We start from the raw sequence: 22,633 nt of genomic DNA, 5'->3' as shown, positions 1-22,633 counted from the left end.
TTATATTGTGATACTAACAGAAATTAATAGGGTTTTTATTAAATGATAGGAGATCTGTATGACAAACAGCTTTTAATATGCTAGGTATCATTTTGGTGGGATACAGAAAAAAACTCAAGGTCAAACTGAAAGTGATGTGAATGCTTGATATTTGTATTTAGAAGCATCACACAACAAAAAGATGATTGAAAGGACTTGTAAGACCTGTGTTATTTATGTCGCCTGTAGGTGTGTGTATGGATGTGTCACTAGAGCGCTGCAGTGCTGAATTTGTTTCCTTAAAGAGTTATTAAATCAACACAGTGAAGGATGCCAAGACCTATCAGGCAAGACGGGGAACCGAAACATCCACTGAAATCTTGTTTGTGTGTCCACAGTTTGTGCATATGTGTGTGTTGCCCACACACATAATCTGTCACATGAACAGATTTGTACATCAGTGCACATGTACAGAAGTTTCTTCCTGTATTTTAAATGTAGCAGCACATAAGTGGGTGGAAGAAAATTGGGATTCTAATAAAAAAAAAAAAAAAAATCCCTCTCTGTTATGACCTACTTTCACCCAAGTAATCTTGCCTGAAAAGCAGTCGGCAGAATTATGAGAGCTCTAATTAAATTGGCTTCCCGGAGAAGTTCAGTAGCTGGGTGGTGAACTCAGCAGCAAGGCTGATCAGTTGGATGCCGTCTGTAAGCTTAAAGATCAGAGTGCGGCTGAAAGCAGGCAGGGGGACGCTGATAAAGCTCCTATTACATTTACTGTACATGGAGCATAAATGGCAGCTATGAACCACGTACTGTATAATGATCTGGAGCTTTGGCCTCACTGGAGTACCCGACTCACAAATGTGTAAAGAGGGTGTACTGTAGGTGTGGACTGCTCATGTCATGTGCATCTGCAGGGGTGTTTTGTGTTTTTGCTTTAGTCAGCACTTTGCAGAGCAGATAATACAGTCCAGTCAGATCCTTCGGGGCCAGTGGTACCTTAGTTGTGCTACTGGATGTGTGCTTTGCCGTTTGCAAGGTCAGCAGCTAGACAGTCTGATAGCTGAAGTGCCACAAGGGGCACATCCACGTAGAAACGAAGAGCCAGGCATTAAATGAAGTCTTCAAATGGTCAAGCACCAGGTGTTTATATAGGAAGACCTGTAAAAATGTTCCTTCCCACCTCACGCCAAAGTCCAACACAACTGAGGTAGGAAAATAATAAATTAATGAAAGTCATTTAAAAAAAAAAATTAAACACCACCTTTTTGGATGCATTTGTTTCAGTGGTGCATTGTAAGAGGCTGGAAGTAAATCAGAGCATTTCTTGGTAAAAAAAAAAAATGTGTCAAGTGATAGTGGTGGGTGAAATCTTCCAGTCTAATTCAAGATCAGCAACTGTCTTGTGATCATCCACCCCGATGAACACAGTGTGACCCACCAGTGTGTTCAGTTTCACAATACCCACAATAGAAATAAGCACAAACAGCCTTGTTCAGAGGTTCCAGCTGTTAGGCTGCGTCCTTCTGCGATTAAATTTGGACCCCGTCTTGACTTTCACACAGTAGATACATGAATTCAAATTCATCTCTCACTGTTCTACAAGGACTCTGAAGCCTTGGTGAAAGAACAGATGGACTCTTTTTTCTTTTCCTTTCCATACCAGACTGTAGTAGTTTCCATGTTACCCTCATGAAGCCAAAGCCAGTAAAACAGGGTTTATCTTGTCCACGCAGCATCACACCTGAATGGCACTTTCAAATTGGCAGTAAAAAAATCTGAAAGGCAGATTGTTTTTTGCCTTTCAATACATATTCCACTTTGTCACTTTGTACGGTGACAAAGACAGAAACACCTTGACTGTCTTCGAAACTGTGATTTCAGTGTCACATCCCATTGCTAGAAGTGAGCAGGTTACAGATCAGTGGCTGAAGTTGCAGCAACATGGCTGACAAAGGAACCGGCGTCACTTCGGTTGTCACCTCTTCCTCCACACCTTTGACAGCCAGATCTTCACCGTTTTGTCACTAGAGAGAGAGAAGGGAGGTGGGTGAGAAGCAAAGGAAAGAAGGAAGAACACAACAAAGGCAGAAAATAACAGAGCATCAATCAGGCAGTCTTCCTCTTCAAAACAACCCATTGTACAGCAGACACACCACAAAGAGACTGGCTTCAAAGTACACTTCGCACATACATTGCCCACACACACTTCATTACAGACCCTTCTCCAGTGTCAATGGAAAAACATATTCCCAACCTCTTAAAAAAGTTCAGAACCAAGTATGATTCATAACTCTGAAACAAGTAAATATAATCAATCTGCCCACATCCCTAATCCCAACTGACCAGGCAATTCATTTTTCCACCTTCTTGCACATAGTGCTGGTCTGGGGAAACGCCTTGGCCTAGTCAGTTAGGCAGTACCCAGGAAAGCTTCACATTTTTCATTAACAGTAGCAGAAGTTAGCTTTGCATTTTGGTTCGTGTTAGAATTGTTCAGCATTTTGACAAATAAGCCTACTGATTTGGTGTCACACTCAAGGCTATAGGATAAATATAAACCAAAACCCACTGGTAGTTAGCTTAGCACAAAGTCAGAAACATGGTGGAGTCAGCCACCAACCAGCACCACTAAACCACAGTATAACTGATAACCTCAGTCCACTAAATCTCACAAATCTGCTTGTTAAGTAGTGACATACCATTCCGTTTCTGGGTCCAAACTTCAGTTCATTCTCCTCAATTTAATATGCTGCAGTGTTGTGTTTCCATTGTTTCAGTTGAGCTGAATCAAAAGTCACATGTCAACTGTCATTTTACTGCTTTCTCCTTAGAAGGAGAAAAAGAATTGCTATCACCTCACTGACCGCACCTGCCAGTGCGTGGCCCAAGCAGTGGCAGCCATCAACAACATCACACTCCTCTGCTCATCCATCACCTCCCTCGCTGCCCAGCCCAGGGCTCACCTCGCTAAGGGAACAGAAGAGATTGCTATGGCGGCGGTGATGACTCTCTCCTCCACCACTGCAGTGACACAGGCCTGAATCAAGCCATAGATGACAATGCTACAATGTAACATGTGGCCTCACGTTAGACAGTGCAGACGCACCGCATACAGGTGCTCGCCTGGTCTCAGAGTGTTACTCCATGTAGTGAAATCAGCTCTCCATAAACAGTTGGATGGACAAGCTAATTAAAAAAATGGCTACACTCTGCAGTTCTCCAGGCCTCCCCCTGCTTTCAGCGTAGTGCTGGAGACAGTGATGGTATCACAGGCGGAGTCCGCCACTCTGATGATGGAGCTGGAGGAGCTGCTAGAGAAGCGAGCAATCTCCAGAGTCCTCTTCACAAGAAAATGGGCAAAATTAAGCCCATTCTCAATCTGTCCCTCTCCAACAAATAGCGATGTGTAATGATTGTGAGGTGATCGTCACACATGCTCACCATAAAGCAGGTGATGGAGTGTGTGTGGTTCACATCCACTGGCCTAAAAGATGCATACATACATACAATCCACAGCGCTAGGGCCCTGTCAACAACAGCCTCTTATGCAGTGTGGTGTGTGTGTAGAGGGGCGCTGACCCCATGTCATGCCCGCAGTCACAAGTGCTAATTTTCTTGTAAACTTTAGTAGACAGAGACCTGGCTCTGTCTACTGTGAAAGCCTACGCTGCGGCTATTTCCTTCTGCCAAGAGGGTTTTGGCGAGAGATCTGTTTTCGCACAACTGCTAGTCAAACGCTTCTTGAGAGGAGTTGTGCGTCTTTATCTGCAAGGATGGCAGTTTGGCCATTTAAGAACGAACCCATCGGTATGTGCCAAAAATAATAACATCCTCTTTTCAATCCTGGGTCACCTCCCTGGAGGGATTTTACCCCCCTCTGCACAGAAATGAATCAGATGGTGAGCTTCATCTCCTCTGCCCAGTGCGTGCATTGTCTCATTATGCGGCGCATATGGCAGCCATCAGGCAAACACAGCAGTTGTTTGTGCGTTACAGAGAGCATTCCAAAGGAAATCCTCTGACCAAGCGGCGGCTATCTCACTGGCTGTGGGAAGTGGGACTGCTGTGGAGGACATTTTTGGATCAACTTCCTGGGCTTCAACGTGTCTCTATATTTGTTTTTATCTACAGGAAATGTCTGAGTTTTCCTTTGCCTACTCAGTGCTGAGCATCCTGTGCGACCAGCAGGTCACTACCAATGCAGAGCATGCACACACATGGCACTAGGCACTAATACTGCACGTGTGCCTGACAGCTGCACTTCTGCCCCCTGGCCTTTCTTGCTTGAGCATCTCACTGTTAACATACATAACGATCGTCTGTCTGCTCTTCCCTGCACCTCTGTCCTCTGCCTGCCTGCCTGCCTGCTCGTGCTGGGACTTTTACAGCGCGTAATTGTCGTCCCTGCCTTCTCACAGTGGCAGCCAGGTTCTGTGGGAGGGATGTGATTGTGCCTGCTTTACAGACAGGGCCTGTGACAGGAGAAGGGGGTGTTTCTCTCTTTGGGACTGCTACCTATGAGATGCTTTTCTGATGTGGTACATTGACTACATCCCGCTTCACCCTAATCCCATTTGTGACAGCTCGCAGAGTGCGAAGCCTATATGAAATAGAACACTGGTTATGTACCATAACCACAGCTTGTAGCCCTCTAAGATAGCAGCCCCGCCGACTTCTCCCCTGCCAGCTGACTAAGGTCACGCAGGTGTTATATGCAGTAAGGGCAGACCTGAGGGAAGTCAGCCCAGTGCAGGGCACAGGGCATGAAAGAGGTCTCTTCATGACTGTGCATGTGTGAGGGGATAAACCCCAACAGCAACAGTTCATAGACAGCCACACCTATGATCTTAGAAGCTGGGGTTATGATAAGTAACCAATGATTTTTACTCTCAGTGATGCCTCACTAAAAAAAGATGTTACCGTGTAGAGGTTGACATTCTCCGCCATTTGGGTCTGGGGGAGTTTGGACCCAGAAGTGGAACATTGTCACGCTGAACAAGTGGTTTACAACATTTTCTTAATCCCTTTAAAAAAAAAAAAAAAAAAAAAGTAAAAAACAACTATTTTTACCCCACATACATGGCAGACTAGCTACTTCCAAGCTAGTCATTTCCCCATTTCCAATCTTCAAGCCAAACGTGCTAACTGCTGGCTATAGCCTTACTGTACAGTGTACTGAATGGATAACTATGAAAGGGGTATGACTCTTCTCATTTAACTCTCTAAAAGAAAATATAATAAGCATATTTGCAAAATTTTGAACTATTCCTTTAGTAGAGCTGTAGGTGCAGTATACAAATTTGATTCGCCTATGTGAGAAAAAAGAATTATTCTGATTGTCCTAGCATAAAGACCATGATGAAAGTTTGAAAAACAAAAGTCAAAGTGAGCCAAACAGAGCAGCATATGAAAAGACAAAAAAAAAAGATAAAAATTTAGTCAAATGAAAAGGATGGAAACAGAAAGGGAGCAAACAGATAAGACCAGTTACTGTACCACCCAGGTAAGTAAATACAAAAGTAGGGGAAAAGTAACATTAGGGAAAAGGAAGCAGAAATCACAGAGAGAGTACCAGAGAAAGGGAGGGTTGGTGAGCAGAGAAGAGGCAATCATGGGAGGCTGGTGGCTCGACCCTTGATGGCCAGGACTCGTCGAGGAAGACAAGGGGTCAAGCCTGGCACATAACTCCACAACTTCACCCTGCAGTCGCTGGGGTAGACAAGAAGAAAGGGGGGAGTACAGGAGGAGGAGGATGAGGAAGGTAAAGGTGAAGATCAGGAGAACAGGAGGGCAGCAAAGTTTGAGAGACCAAGCGAGGAAATATTTGTCCACAGAAAAGATGACAGACGAACAGCAAATCAGCAAGAAGTGAGATTTAAGATTAAAGAGAAAATGAGTGAACAAGAGAGTGAGAGGAAGAGAAGACAGACAGGAAGAGCAGAAAGTTAATCAATTTCAGTGAAAGCCCACCAGTTCATTGAGAAGTGAGAAAAATTAGCACAGACAGACTCAAGAAAACACAACGGACTCTGTTCCTGTCAGTGCAATTTCTGCATTGCTTCATTCGCAGTCGTTAGGCCATTTTCCTCAGGTGCCTGTCTACTTTTTTGTGCATTGGTTTGGTATTTTCCTGCCATGAATGAATGCACTTATGCCGAGCGCTGAGGAGAGGTGCAGCTGAAGCCATGTGTAAGCTGATTAAGCAGTGCAGTGAAAGTTTGGTGCTGGTTTTGACCCAAAACACCTGCTCAGACCACCTCTTATCGCAGTCACAGGTGCACTGCAATTTTCCTGACAAGTACCTACGGTGGGAAGCACAAGAACAAATATATTTTAATGGCTACACCAACTTGAAATAAGCTGTTACAGTACATCCGCTGGAATTCACTCCGAATAATTTACTGTGTATCATGAAATACAGTATGTGTGATAATTTAGAAAGATTATTTTTAAATAAGATAGAGAGAAAGTGAGCGACTCGCCCACTGCCTGTGCGCTCTGGCAGACCACAATCAGTTTCACCATAAACACAGTGATTACAATATGATTTCACTGTATCATTTTAAAAAGCAGTGAAACATTTATAAAGTTACATGCGAGACACCCATGGATTTCACATACTGGATGCAGCTGAGAGTAAATTACTGCTGCTGGTTACAGAACCAGACTTTCTTTCTTCCATGCAAAACAGCTGGTCAGTAATATTAGCAGACTGAGTAAATATATGTGTAGTACTACAATAAATAGTTGTGTTTGTCCTTCCTGCTCTTTAAAGGGGATGAAAGGAGCTGGTTTGACTGGACAAAACTAAAACCAGCCCTGATTCCACCTGCTCACAATGTATTCCTACTAATAATGTATTCTGCCTCTCCTCCACAATGCGCCTGGTAACGCCTGGCTGGGCACAGAAGTACACCGCGTCTGTGGTCACCAGAATTTCAAAACATGGTTGAACACGCCCATATGTGCCTCGTGCATGAAATTTAGACACGAGCTTAATACTGCACGCTTTTCAGGAAAACAGAGCCCAGTATATCCCACTCAGGCACACACAAGCAAATAAAGAAGCACTATCTCAGTCCAATGCAGCTATGAGCTCAGCAAATAACAGATAGGGAGAAAAACAGGATGTTGTATGACCCTCTCTGATCTACACGACTGACGCACTCCTGCAGATAAATGTCTGTGATGAAGTAAAACATGAATCATATCCAGTATTTCAAGAAGTAGTGTAATAGGTACAAGGTTAACATTTTCTCTCTCTCTGCACTGGTTTGTTCCCAAGTTCTCAACCTCCAAAGTCTACCAACCACTCTTCTGGCTGTTACACTACTATATATTTTGTATAACCAACAAATTTCACAGAAAACAGCGTGTTTGTCCGTCTCACCCCCTCAACCTCAAGTCCATTCATTCCATTTAAATCTTTAAAAAAGTGGTATTAAAATTTGTTTCATCTAATAAAAAAAGAGGCTAAGTGCGCTCCTAAAACAACCTGGACACGGTTGTTTCTTGTAAACATTACTCAACAGGAGTAAATAGTGCATTTTTGGACATCAATGGATTTCTATATGGCACTGAGGAATAAATTACATCAGTCTTTAGCTGCACAGGTAATATTTTGTTACATCCTATTTAGTAGGATGAATTCATTTTTCATGGGATCTGTTGACAATAATTATAATATTTTAATGTTTGTGTGCGACTCTTTAAAGTTGTTTACAATTAGACTTTGTAAATGTGTCGACAGCAATGTTTTTTCTTTTTATGAACTTTTTTTGTTGTAAAAAACTGCAATCATTCATTAAAACAAATCATTTTTTAAATATATCACTACATAGCTGGTTGCCAACTGCCAGAATAAAAGAAATATCACTATGTAATCGCTTCGTGCTTACATCAGTGGGTCTTTTTTGCTCCAGTTATTGGCCAGCTCCAGTGCACGCTGCAGTTTTAGAAAATCATAGCGGCTGCAGCAGAGTTGGCGGAGATTTGCAAAAGGGGTTTAGTGTAAAACTTTCCAAAGACCCAAGACTTTGGAAAGTATGGGAGTACTTCAAATGATCAGAAAACAAAAAGGTGGTCTGTACACTGTGCAAAGTTATGTTAGCATATCACAGCAGCACTAGTGCTGTGCACAAGCACCTGAAGAGAAAACACACATGGGCTACACTGCAGCATGAACCTCCAGAAAAGGCAAAACCACTGTTAATTACGATTAGTGGGGAGAGCTTTTTAATATCTTTTGTCCTTGCAGCTGCTCACCTCGCTATTAGAACCATAAAGTCATCCGACTACTGCCTTAGAAATTCCACTGAATAAGTGCATGAGAAAATGTTTAAGCTTATTCTACATTGACTGATGGTGCCTGTATGCATGTGCGCTGTGTTTCTTTTATACAGTCTATGATTCATGCACGTTGTGTTTGTTGGGACATGAACCTATCTGGAGGAAAATTAACTGACTAATTGTTAAAATAGCTGATAGATCAATCAACTGAAAAACAGCCATTAGTGGCAGCCCTAAAGTTGATCACGCTGTCAAAATACGAATTTGTTATTAGAAGAATATAAAGCATTTACACTATTTATACATAAAAGATTTCTTTAACTTTCAAAATAGATATCTTCCAAAGAACTGTCTTTTTGCCCATAAGTCACTTATGACATCATCACAGTAGCAGGCAGAGAACAAATAAATTAATGCAATTTGAAGGACAGTTCTGTTTTATTGTACTGCAATAGGAAGGTTTTAGATTAATGCCAGTGAAGTACTGCAACATCTTTTTTTTTACCTGGATGCAGTGAAGATCTGTCTTGAGTTGGTACATATGGCATTAATAGGGCTGTCATGACCTCTGACCTCTCCTATGGGGGTGAAGTTGTCTACGTTCCACACCTTCAGCATGCCGCCCCGACAGCCGCTCAGCAGCATGGGCCGGCCCGGGACATGTGCCAAAGCACACACCCAGTCCTTATGGGCATTAGGGATTTGCTGTGGAATCAAGGCAGAGAGACATCAAGAGTCAGAGAGATAAAGATGTTAAATATTGTGTCTTCGTACCTACTGTATGATACCACAGTGGTTTTAGAGCAGCTTTATATGCGAGTTGTTGAAGCAGAAAAATATACCTTATTGCTGGTTCATCATTAAAGCAGCATATTTCTTAAATGGCAAATGCGCACTGTTGCTAGGGAACATATAATTACAAATATGGCTTGAAGTCTCACCAATACTTTTGGCTCAATACCACGTTTCTGAGTTCAGTGTTACACTGGCTTCAAATGACTCCTGAACTGATATTAATTGAATCTGTCTGTTTACAAAAAAAAAAAAAAAAAATCACACTGGCATGAGCCTTTGTTTTATTAAAGCAACATGATAACACAATTCTCTATACAATATTTAAGAGTTTGCAGAGAAATAAATGTAACATGTAAGTTTACTATATTTTCCCTCACAACAAATATTCAGCGTCCCAAACATCCCTGCACTGATGGAACTCAAACCGCACTATGCTCTGCAGCACCACACTTCTGCTGCAAAGAACAAACTGTAACTCATTGACAAGTACAGTAGCTTCTAAACAGACATTATACTTTTTAAAAATGTTTTTGCATGTTATTTCTGCACTGAATTAAACAGAAAATGAAGAACACAGTGAACCTCATCTCTGAAGAAGCACTACAGCAGATGTGATGGGCTATGATTTACTCTACCAAAGAGTCTAGTGCAAATATCATTATTTTGTATAAACAAGGGCACGCAGTATATTTAACAACATGACTCACTAATGCAAGAAATTACAGTTCACAAGAACATAAAAAGAAAAAAGAGCATAAAAACTATCATTTGATATGACCTTCTTGTACTTGCGCTATAAACAAACAGTTAGTTGTTGGCACACATGGATACACAGACAAACAAGGTGTATGCTTTCTAACAGGCAATAATGTTGACAGCAGGCAGATGCAAACGTCTGACCTACTGCATCAGCAAGTCATCCTACAAGCAGGAGTTTCTGGACAAGGAGGAGGTTTTCCACACTTTACCACTATTTAATTGACCATTTGTCAATACTGTGTCACTACAATCTAAATGACCTCTTGTTAGCTGGCACCAGTGACCCCAGGCATTGTATTTTTTTACTGCAACATCTTGGAGAGTTTGAAATGTCTTGTATACAGATATACCCTTTTTGCATAATGCTGATGCTATGCACAAAAAAGTCAGTAACGGCTAAAATTAGAGTTAATGTTTTGGTTATAAATGCCCTTGGCACAATGGTTTTTGTCAGCTTTATGCATTTGCTATTAGAGCTAGACTGATAATCATCTTATCACTGATATACAGGTTCAGTTTATCTTAGTCACAATTCCTTAAAGGAATAAATTTTAGAGATCTGAAAGGGTTTGTTTATGTTATGAGTTGATTTCATCCATAACATTATCAATTTTTTTTCTACTTTCAAATATCAAGTATGGTGCTGTCCTCAGTATTTGTCAGGTTTTATTGTTTTTTGTCTCTAAATACAGTTTTGTGTGAAGATCTCATCAGGTTGTCATAGATAATAGATCTGGCACATCTGGTATCTGTGATCACGCCATGTTCAATGCTGCTAATTGATGTACAGGCCTAGGTGTGGTTATTACTTTTTCTCAGCTCACAAAACAATAAAACATTATCTGCATTTCCATAATATCAAAAAGATTTTCTTTTTAACCTGTGAGCAGACTGTGACTCTTATTACACTCTGAGTACAGACTTGAAAACTGACTAACATTTTCCCTCCTGATTGTCTTCTAGTTTCATTTCAATGTCCAATGCTAGTTTGTGGTAGAGTAATGTCTTGTAAAATGTGTCCACTCCCTTTTTGGCTTATGAGGATTTTTGTGTTACTAACAAATAACTAGTTATTTGTAAATTTTATGTATTGTGTCTATGTAATAGTAATAGTATCATGACCATTGCCAAGGATGGAGTTTGTTTTGCCAACATTTGTTTGTTTGTTAACAGCATAACTCAAAAAGAAATGAATATATTTTGATGATTTTTTTTTTTTGGAGACGTACGATATGACCCACCTAACAACTGACTACATTTTGGTGCTTATCTGTATTATAATTTGGATACAGGAATATTTTTAAAGATTATTCACCATTGTGAGTGCTGGAAAGGCTGCTGGCTGTATGTGAGGCCCCTTGTGGCCATAGTGTGCAGCTGCATTGGTGAGCACATAAGGAGCCAAGGCCCTAGAGACAGCTGCCCATTCACTGTCAATGGAAACCGAGTGCTGTCAATCAGTATGCCCCACAGGGACTGAAGGGGTCCAGCAAGAGCTGGGCAAAGATCTACTCTGTGCAGCGACAGCCAGGCAGGAATCTGATGGCAGAGTTTGAGCCAGGCTCAAAGCGGTTATCATTTTCATCCATAGCACTGGTATTATGCCAATTTATTAAGTTTTGACATTTTTTTTCTGGTGACAAAATAACCGCTTAGATTGAGAATATGTGGTCAGTCTATCCAGGTAATGCCAATTTAAAATTTGTTCCGAAATTTTCGGAGAGATAAGTGCTCGTTATCTGGCCAAGCTAGCTTTATTAGCAGGCAGCTACATTTCCCTCAGAGTACAGTAGTCTGTCGGAGAGGACGCCGGTGTACCAGCCGCACATTATAGCTGTTTTTACTGTCGGCACCTAATGAGCGGTACACCCCGTGCTTCCCCTCAACTGACACCTGGCATAACCTCACGGGTGGACGGAGACCATCCTACTTTGCTTTTTCACCATATTTTGAGCTGTGTTAGTCTCTGTTTACAGCTGAGCACAGGACGTGAAGTATCATTCCATAGTGCAACAATCAGTATGAGCAGTTTCTCAAACAGCCTTTGAACAAGCAGAACACAAACTTGCAGAAATGTGACATCTTCAACACTCTGCCATGGTCCACTCACTGAAGTCCCCATTTTACCCTTAAACCAACAAGTGAATATCTGTCATATCTATCGTTTTTTTTTTTTAAATAACTTTGAAACTACCAGCATCATTACGAATGCCAGCAGTAGGTTTTCATGGTCAAGACATCACATTATGAGTAAAACTATACTGGGAATATTGTTTTTATGGCATTATGAGGAGACTAAATTGCCAGAGGTCTGCGCACTCTGAATGCTGTCTGGTTTCAGTATAATCTTTGTGGAGTTTTCTCTATGTTAACAACCTGATATCTGGGGGCAGCAGACATTTGTCATTTAAAGGAAGAATCTACAGGTTGAAGAAGGTTGAGGAATGAATACAAAAAGGCAGTTCAAAGCCCCTGCTGGTGGTTGGGAGTAGGACAGAAGCTGCAGATGGGGAACAGCAAAATAAAATAAAAAAGTTCTCATATACATTACATCTACTGCAATGTCTGTAATAACTTTTCACCAGTGTGTAAAAATACGTTAATGCTTTCTAACACTTCACAGAGAGAAACACCACAATGCCACATCAACTGCATAAGCACGCTGACAAATTTGATATACCTTCCAAATGCTTTTAGAAGGTATATCAAGATATTTATCAAGCAACAGGGAATCACTAAACTACAGTGTTGAGCAATTATAAACACATTGCTTCACATATTCCCTGAAAAACACACTACGCAGTGTGCATTTTAACAAAAGGGTCAGAGCAGAAGTACTCACAGCAGCAATCCTGGAGGAGGCAGAGCTTCAGAGTCTACTGTAATTTTATTATACCCCAAGCCACAATTTGATCCTATTACATAATTAGACAGAGACTACTGAGTTAGACTGAATTGTGCTGGCTGCTTCACAACTAAAGATAAGGTCATATGCCACAGATCCCAGCACACACTGTTGATTTAATTCAGCCTTTAAATGGAAATAATGTCTTACGTTCTTGTTTTGTCTGTTTGGATAAACAAAGGCTAAACAAGATTTATGCAAAACAACTTGACAAAGTGCTGCTTAATATGCATTTTACTGTGCATGCAAATGAGTAAGCCACATCCACCCACGAGGTGCATTATTATGCATTATTAACATATGCAGGCAGCAGCAGAGGATACACAAGAGACTTCACAGAAGTCAACACTAGCATATAAACACACCACCACACACACCATGAATTTCCTCTGTGGTAGCTGTGGCTGTGATGCGAGTGGGCTCTAACGCCCTGATGTTGACACGGTGCTGTCCTGCCACATTAAACATGGTGATGCTCTGTTGACTCTCCGCAGAGCAAACTCTCAGGGTAAAAGAAGACATGAAAGGAGCGCCCCGGTGGCAGGAAGTTGTCCACCAACTGAACATTCTACAGGCAGCTCAGCTTTTCTCTGTCACAGTGAGGCTAGAGTTGAATAATTAGTTAAATAAAGTCCCCGCTAGCATGGACACAGGAGATGTTTCTGTACTGTAAGATACAAAAATAAGCCTGATAATCAGACTGTACTACCGTTCTATTTCACTTCACTCGGCCTGCCTGACGCTGTATTTAGCGAATTGTCGGTTGGGGCTGTTCTTCTGACACCCTTTTCACTGTGTTAGCTATGAAAACATTTTTATGAGCAATTGAAGGCACTTACAAGTTTGAGAGCTGTTATTTCTATAAGTCAACAACAAACTGTACAGCTGTGTCAATCACGTCCATGCTCGTTACTGTTTTTGTGGTCATCTTTCTTTTGGTATGTTTTAATAATTTATAGGGTAGCAAGCTATGCAGGAAAATCATGCTGACATTCTTGATCTCATCTACAACACTGATTGTTCAGTAGGTACCACACCAAACCTATATGAATCACTATATACACTGTATATAAAAAATAAATTTGAGATACTGTATGAGTGGCAATCCACAGGTCTGGAACTAGGCTAGCAAACAGTGATTCATTTTTAATTATGTTAATGTTGTTTTCCATATATGCAAAAAACAAGCTTTGCCCACAGGTTGATAAAGGTCAAGGGAACATGAATTAACAGCCTTAGAGAAATATCTAAGTCTAGGCATGTCACATAATGTCAGCACTGAAGCACTGTAAGAGAGGCATGTTTTAAAACTTTTATACATGATCTCAAATTTCACCTGAATATAAACTAATTCTGCTTCCTGCTTAACCCAACCCTGCTGACCTCAAGTAGTGTTTAGAAAATATACACGGACATGAAGCCTTCAGCTTAAATAAATCTTAACAAGTGTTGCCATGTCTGCATGGTCACAGATGTTAATCTCCAACCTTCAGAACACAAATGTTTGCAGACAAACACATTCGTTACACACCTGTGTGAGCTCCTGCTGCTCCAGGTCCCATTTCTTGATGCCGTTGTCCCTTGACCCACTGAACAACACGTCTCCTTGCACAGCCAAACACTCGATGCCGTCATAATGTGGTGGCTCAAAGTTATGAGTCGGGCCTATATTACCCAGAGTTCCCTCTGCTACGTCAAACACCTGAGGAGACGAGCAGGAAGTTATAAAAGACATGTCTGTACCTGTGACCTGTGTGGTGTATGTGATATGATCTAAACATGAGTGTGTTTGGTACCTTAACATAATGGTCTTTGGAGCCAGTGATAACTTGGTCTTTGCACAGCAGAGACTGTCCCACTGTCAGACACATAACAGGGCCAATGTGACCTGTCAGCTTCCCCATCACTTGCATCCTACACATAAAAACACACACCAGAGGATGAGAAGCAAAGGTCTATGAAATTCATTGCATATAAGATTTTCAAAGTTCCTCTTTCATCGACTGAAATCACTTTCCATCTCACAAGTGAAGTAAAACTGCTGAGGCACAGCAGTGCCACAGGGAGAGATGATACTCGAGAAATGTTTAATACATTCATTATTCATTTCTGGTGGGGGTCTTATGCATCATTAAATGGTCCAAGCCCCTCAGCATAGGCTGTCTGGTCCAAACTGTTAATAATTTCTCACTAGAAGCATAAAAACAAGGGAGACGCTGGCATTACCACAGAATGTCAGAAATAGGTTCCTTGTAGAAAACACGCTCATGGTCGTGCTTCGTATCAGCAGTAGTGGATTCCTGCACGTTCGTTTCACAGCCTTTCAGTGTTGTAGTCAAGTCAATAAACCTTGAGTCTGAGTCGAGTCTTGAGTCCCCACTGTTCAAGTCAAAGTCAAGTCCGAATCACCAAAGAATAATCTTGAGTCGAGTTTGAGTTGAGTCTGTTACCCGAGCCAGAGTCATCAAGGTCTACATTTAACACAACTGACACATCTCTCACCATTTTATATTCTAAACTTTCTACCAGTGCATTATTGGATCACCATATTGCTCAGCAATTTGATACATAAAAATCATTTCTAGAAAGTCAGTGTACATATGTTGGAAGTGGCTACTGCGTGAATATAGCAACGTGTGGGTGAGCAGGTTTTAATATCAATATCTTAGGCCAAATTATTATAGCCTATTACAAAAAATGTAAAAAATCTGGGCCCTCATCTCCAACTTCCGAGTCCAAATGCTGAAGTCTAAGTCGAGACACAAGTCCTTAAAATCTGGACTTGAGTCAGATTCGAGTCTGAGTCCTGGACTCGAGTAATACAACACTGCATCTCTTCTGTCAGATGTTAGATGTTATCAGGTCTCTAGTTGATTAACGCATGACAAGTCAGAGATGGGCACTTGAGTTGGAGACTCATACCTGAGTTCCACTCAAGTCCAACATGTATAGATTTCCAACTTAACTCGTAATTTGCCCCTAATTGATTCCAGTCCTGACTTGGACTCATAAATAATGACTTGCAAACATTAATGCCGTTTTCACACATGAACTCCAGACAATGTCTGTGGAATCAGATTTGCTGATTCTAATTGTCCAGAGATTCCCTTTTACACATGTAGCATACAAATGGAGATAGTCATCAACATGCCCAACTAGCTCTGTGTATACTCCAGACTATACCCTGCTGTTTTCTTAAGCCCTTTTCAGACATGCACTGGAACCCTGAGATTATCGAGACATTACTCAGAGGAGCTGTATGTGAAAACGCAAATGTCTGAGTCAGTGGACCCTTTTGTGAGGTTAAGATTCAGGGATGCTTTGCTTTAAGGATAGGTTAAGATTGGAAAATGGTGTTACTTAGTGTGGGGCCCGCTTTGGTTCAACGTAATTTAATTTGTATATTGAGCTTCCATATGAACGCTCTCCCATTCTTTGGCACATATAATTGTGTATTGTCGACTGAATGTCTGAGTACTGGAATCAATAATTGGATGAGTAGTTGAATTGACAAATAAATCTATGAATAAATGAACAGATGTACCTGTTGAGGTCCCACATGCGAACAGCGTTCCCAGCAGCAGCGTAGAGCACAGATCCTGATAGGTTGAGGGCTATCTGGTTAATTTGACATTCCCCCTGTGCAAAGGTGATTGTACGGGTGGTGGTGCCCGCACACGCGTCACCTGAAACCACCTGCCCTGATGAACTGTGGGAGTAAAGAAAGCCAGACAGGGTAAGAGAGAGGGACAGAAAGGCAGAAAATAAAAGAAGGTGGGGGAGAAGCACATAGGAGAAATGGAGAGATAATGAGCAGCAATTTACAGAGTCGTCTTCATGCATTTCACATCAAATCTTCCCACATTTAATTTGTCACTTTTCTACAACTTGAAACACATCGCTGAACAGAAAAGCATATCCCTATATCACTTCTATCAAATATCTCCTAGGCTGCAATTTTTTAGTTTAACAGCTCCGAACTGTTCCATCTGGCTGCAGGGAGGAAACTTACGTGAGTGTGCGGACACACTTAGTAGAATCACGGATGTCCCACACCTTGATATAGGAAGTGGAGACAGAGAAGACCAGACAGGAAGAAGGACAGTATTTGACTGACACCACATTGTTGGGGTGGCCTTTGAGGGTGAGAATCTCCTGACCAGTTACCAAGTTCCACATCTTACAAGTACGATCTGGAGAATGAAAGAAGGAAAGTTCAAAAGCTCACCAGAGAAACACAGTTTGGGCTGACACGTGCATGTTGTATTATGAGGAAAAAACAGAAAAGTTAATTTTATTCTTGCTACTATTATTAATGCTACATGCCTCATTGTCAGTAATCCAACTTTGTTGACAAATTTATAGAGAAAATACATACAACTATAAAACTTTATAACTTTTACAAGTAAGTTACAAGCAGCAGGGAATCTTAGCAATCTTAGCTTAGCATAAACACCAGGAGATGGGGGAAAGAGCCTGGCTCTGTTCCAAAATAAATTTAGTAATTAAGTGGTAATCAGTAATTGACCAGAAATATCTTGTTTCATCTGTACAAAACCATCACACAGCAATGTGTTGTTTTTACAGTTAGACCGTTACATGAATTAAACAAACAAGACAGAACATTAACGTCTGACAGTGCGAAGTTAGCCGTTTCCCCTTGTATCCAGTCTTTATGCTAAGCTATGCTAATCAGCTCCTGGCTCCAGCTCCCTACTTAACTCATGAGTTAACATGAGTTAAGTAGGTGGGATTAATCTTCTCATCTCACTCTTGGAGAAACATTTATATGCATATTTCCAAAAATTTGAATCCAGTGGTGGCAAGCATTCCATAATGTTTACACAGGTAATGTAAGTAATGTATGTAATTAAGTACAATTTGACGTATCTGTACTTTTGAGTATTTTTATTTAAAATACTGTACTTTTTAACCCCACAACATTTATTCTATAACTTTACTTATTAGTTACTTTTCAGAACCAGATTAAATCAAAAAGTACACTAAAATCATAGGACTTTATTGATCTCCGGTGGAAAAATCACCAGCTACCCATCAGTAATACACATTATAAGCATATACTGTACATTGGTTAACTTTAGCTCCACCTTTACCAACTGCAACATTAAATGTGACCATAATGCAACAGTAATTATAATCCAATAATATGATATACATTAATGTTAAATGTGCATGGGTACTTCTATTTAAGTAACATTTTGAATGCAGGACCTTTACTTGTAACAAAATATTTTTACACTGTTGCATTGCTACTACTGCTTAAGTAAAGGGTCTGAATACTTTTTCCACCACTGCTAGAAGCAGAGCTTCACTGATTTAATTGGTATGTGATGGCATGATTTCCAGTCAGCCCTTTGCTTCAAAGTGAATAAGATCTATTTAAAACTACAGACTGCTACAGGATATACCAATACACTCGCAGTACAGTACACTGCCATTTCAGGCTTATGTGGAATATCTTTTAGAGGTTTAAAGAAAGAGCTATACTGAGTGATGTGTGTACCTTTAGATCCAGTAAACAGCAGCTCATCTGTAGCATCCACACACAGGACTGGCTTTGAATGGCCCTCAGCTACAGAAATACACTGCAAGGGTGCTGTCCGACCCCCCTTCACACCACCAATGGGACTGATCACACCCCTAAAGATCACACACACACACACACACACACACACACACACACACAGTCACTCTCTGGTGTCAACAAAAATCTGAATTTCTTTCGACATTATCTAGCGATGTATGCATTGTAAGACGCAGGCTGAACACAAACATGCACATAAATAAATTCTTTTCATTATACAAACACAATACAAACCTCACTGGGTCCATACAGATGATGCAAAAAACAAATTATGCACACACACATTCACACAGCTTTCTGTTGGACTAAGCCCACCTGCTTGTCTCTCTGGCCTGCCCCAACTCCCCGCTCCCTCCTTACCTTTTTGTGGAACAGCCCAATTAAGGCACTACAACAGTAAGAACTACTTTCCTATTCAACTTGAGTCTCTTCCCTCTCCCTCACACACTCACCTACAAACACACACAGCTTCTCCCATATTATGTACATCAATCTCTTGCAGAACTTCTGCCCCCTCCACCCCCTATCAATGTCCAACTGACAGGCCAGAGTCCAGGAGAGCTTGGAGAGTAGTCAGCAGAGTGCGACAGAACAGGGAGAGGGTGAGAACAAGAGGGAGGAATGTGGGAAAATTGGTCTCTGGTGGGCTTCCTAATAACAAGAGTGGTGGTTAGTGTGTATGTGTCTGAGAGGGAGTGAAGGAAAGCCAGAGGATGTGAGAAAGGAAAAGAGAATCTGTGATTGCACACAAAATTTGGGACAGATTTGTTTCAGCACAGAGTGAGCAAACTAGAAAAGGGGGTGTTTGAAACCTCATAGATGGCAACATGCTCCTCCTTTGTACTTGCACATAAGCTTATGTCCCAGCATGAAAACATACACACACAAATACACGCATTAAATCAAATATTAAACATTACATCATACTTCCTGTATATCTTTTTACAGTGCAAATAATGCCAACCAAAATCAAAAACACTCAATCAGCCAGTAAAAACAATTGCATGCATGTCTGCCAAAATCTCACAATACAAAAGAGGACCAACTTGCACAGGATAAGCTCGAAACAATTGTTAACAGCCACGCCCTGGAAGGCCAACTCCAAAACAGCCTGCAACTCAAAAATGAGTGTTCTGAGATGCCATCATCACCACATGCAGCATCCACTCTGAGCCAGTCAGATCGCAGCTGACTCTTGGTTCAACACCTCCACAGCCAAACACCATTTGGGCCCCAGGAAAAAAGTGACTGTGGTAAATGTGGGTAAGTAGAGGGATGTAACAAGTTGGCAACAAAGTCACATTATAGCTTCTGCATCACATACAGTCTGTTCTTTGTGGTCCGATTCCATTTAAAGACCTATGATTCAAAACAAGGTAGAAACCCATAAATATGACAGTTCTATTAATACCTGTATGTTTGTTTTAACTAAATGGTGAGGAAAGGGGGAAGAAAAAGGTAAGACAATCTGAGGGGCTGTTTCATTTGAATGAACTTTATTGCTCTTTAGACTGTTAACCCAATCATGTTGCCTGACAAAGGTCTTCAGCTCCATCCCCTATGATAATGGAAATTCTTTAGTCAATCTCATTGTTGTCTTGGTGTTAAAACCAAGACTTGGATATTCTGCAGCTTTATAATGAACAGAAACATGATTTCTTTTACTTTCATATATTATCAGAACCCCTTTGATCCCTGCAGTATGTTGAATGCTTTATTTTATTGTAGTTTCTCTATAAAAACAAGCGGTGCACATACTATAACATGGGTTAATGTAGCATTCTATTTCTTACATGAGCGTGCTGCTCCAAATGGCAGAAACTGTTCCCTGTCTGTCAGTATCTGCAGAAGACATCACAGTGTGCTGTGTTATGCTCTATGTAAGAACTGCTAATGGATTTTGTGGGGCCAAGCACAGAGAGACCGGCAAAATAATAAAAACATGGAGGGAGATCAGTGTGTGCTCTCTGCAGTATATAGAAAAACAGACAGGCCCTCAGTGAGAGGTGCCTCTGTGTGTGTCTGTGTGTGATAAAGACATATAAATAGAAACGACTGATCAAAATGAAGAGCAGAAAATTCGGTTTGTCATTATTACATGTATATAAGTGTATCCTACTTGTCTTAAAGGAACAGTTTAACATTTTGGGCAATAAGCTTGTTGTCTTTATTGTCAAAAATTAGGTGAGAGAACTTTCCTGTCTGCGTGCGGATTTAGAGCCAGCAGCCAGTAGGCTTAGGTTAACATAAGGACTGGAAACAGCTAGCCTGTCCAAAGACAACATAATCCACCAAACAGAAATTTGAAGTTAACTAGCTATCAAATTGTGCTATGTTTAATGCTTACAGACTGAAGTATAAATCCTTGTGCTAATTGTCCCCCATGTACAGATACAGAAGCACCAACAATCTTTTCATCAAACTCTTGGCAAGAAATAACATATATTATCAAAATGTTCATCAACTCTGTTTATTATTTTGAAGTAGCCACATATGGTATTTAAGGATATGACTGACCATACTTACATTACAAGTTATTATTGTAGTATTACTGTTAAGATATTTCTGCACCACTGTTCTTTTCCCCACAGCCCTTAGAAAAAAGGTGACAAGCTTCATTCAGGTCTTTTGTGCAAACAGCACCACAGAGAAACAACATCGGACTGATGGAAAAAGCTGGCAGGCCAACAAAGCTGCATGTGGTTAAAACATGCACCACACTGACCCCACCCACAGTGGAGGACACAGGAGATGGAGCAGGTGGAGAGGCCACTAACTACTGGTGAAGACGAGATGACAGCAGGTGAGTTAACAGGCAAATGGGATCACAGAGAGCGACAGACACGGTTCCTCTACCTGAGCACCTCGGAGAGTGAGGAGTCGCTGTCATCTGACCTGGAGGCAGAAGAGGAGCAAGGAGAGGGAGGGGTAGGGTGGGAAGAGGAAAGGGTTAACCACGCTTAGGAAAGACAGAAGGGTTACTGGCAAAGGGTTAAAGGAAGGAATGACTAGAGGAGGGATATTAGATATAAAGCAGTGAGCAAACTGGCAGGAAAGCTCAGTCAGCAATAAAGCTAGTCCAGTAATTACTAGGCAGTTCACTATGAAATGCGTTTCTTCTTAAAGGTAACCACTGACCAGGCCGTACTCTGTGATCATTGTCTGCAGACGCTTTCCTTGGTAAAGCATGTTTACTGCAGGTACGCCCAGGTACGTCAGTGCCCCTTCCTATATCTACTACTTCCAGCCATAATCATGGGATTATTACAGAAAAAAGCATAAGGGATAGCATACGAGGTTAACGCAAGGGAAAATCCATTCGACTGGAGGATAAGGGTGTCAGTCTCAAAGGTGAGCCAGCTCAAAGCTGTCAGTGGAAAAAAACCCAGACAACACCCACACCTCTACAACAGCCCAGAGGGAAAGGCCGGTAGGTGTGTAACAGCACAATAAAAGTGTTATTATACTGTAAGTATTTTACAGCCTCTCAGCGATGAGGGCCTTTGCTTTACACACTGAGCATGAAATAATAAAACAACAGTGTTCAAAGGTGATAGAAATTCCTCCATTGCTTGGTATTTACCGCCAGCCACAGTGTCCATTAGCATAGCGATATCTGACTCAACACAAAATCCTTTTAACATGCATTGATTTTGTGGGTTGCATATCTATTATTAAATTTAGAAGATGGATCTGGGCTACGGAGCCTCTTTATCCTGCAGAGGACAAGAAAACCTTGTTTTAAATTCATTGTCCTTATTCTCATGTGTCTGTCAAATCCATGTCAAATGCCTGATCCCAGTCTTACAGGCAACCAATCTACTCAAATATGAATCAAAAAAAAAAAAAAAAAAAGCTGGGTGCATCCATCCACAAACATCTTATTAATTTTGTGTGTGTGTGTGAATTTTCTAGCATGTTTACTTTATAACTGTTATTTTATTCCTTTGCATAGCAGGCAGCTCCGTATTTGAGGCCCAATTACACAAAATTCATATATAGACAATTCATACTGGCTTTCTATTTACTTTTTATTTGCTTCATCTGGCTGTGAATTAATGCTTGTGATGAATTAAGTGACAATTAGGTCAGTGTCAGTAATATTAGGACAAAACACCAAATACAATGACAACGATGGTTTAATCTGGGGTACAAACTTATATCCAGTGATCAGTAAACATTTATACTGTCCTCACTTATAGCATATGCAAATGAAAATGTGATACTAATTCTGTTACAAAATACAACACAAATGCTCACTACAGCTAAAGACGAAAAGAAAAAGAAACACTCTT

At 41.0% G+C, this 22,633-nt stretch overlaps 1 protein-coding gene across 1 annotated transcript in view; it reads right to left on the bottom strand.

Annotated features, from left to right (window-relative positions):
- Window positions 1-11: 11 nt before the first annotated feature.
- Window positions 12-22,633, bottom strand: part of kif21b (kinesin family member 21B) — a 61,613-nt gene continuing 38,991 nt past the window's right edge. The window contains exons 27-35 of the mRNA XM_020592982.1: window positions 21,195-21,233; window positions 18,258-18,394; window positions 16,746-16,926; window positions 16,278-16,442; window positions 14,530-14,647; window positions 14,265-14,435; window positions 8,780-8,979; window positions 5,558-5,694; window positions 12-2,009 (exon numbers count right to left, since the gene is read on the bottom strand). Coding sequence (XP_020448638.1) covers window positions 5,595-5,694; window positions 8,780-8,979; window positions 14,265-14,435; window positions 14,530-14,647; window positions 16,278-16,442; window positions 16,746-16,926; window positions 18,258-18,394; window positions 21,195-21,233 — 1,111 coding nt within the window. The 3' untranslated portion in view covers window positions 12-2,009; window positions 5,558-5,594. The remainder of the gene's footprint in view (window positions 2,010-5,557; window positions 5,695-8,779; window positions 8,980-14,264; window positions 14,436-14,529; window positions 14,648-16,277; window positions 16,443-16,745; window positions 16,927-18,257; window positions 18,395-21,194; window positions 21,234-22,633) is intronic.

This window comes from Monopterus albus, unplaced genomic scaffold (assembly GCF_001952655.1).
Source record: "Monopterus albus unplaced genomic scaffold, M_albus_1.0 scaffold18.1, whole genome shotgun sequence".
NCBI classification, from domain to species: Eukaryota; Metazoa; Chordata; class Actinopteri; order Synbranchiformes; family Synbranchidae; genus Monopterus; species Monopterus albus.
The sequence above is the reverse complement of the archived record's forward strand: the minus strand, read 5'-3'. Positions and strand labels throughout refer to the sequence as shown.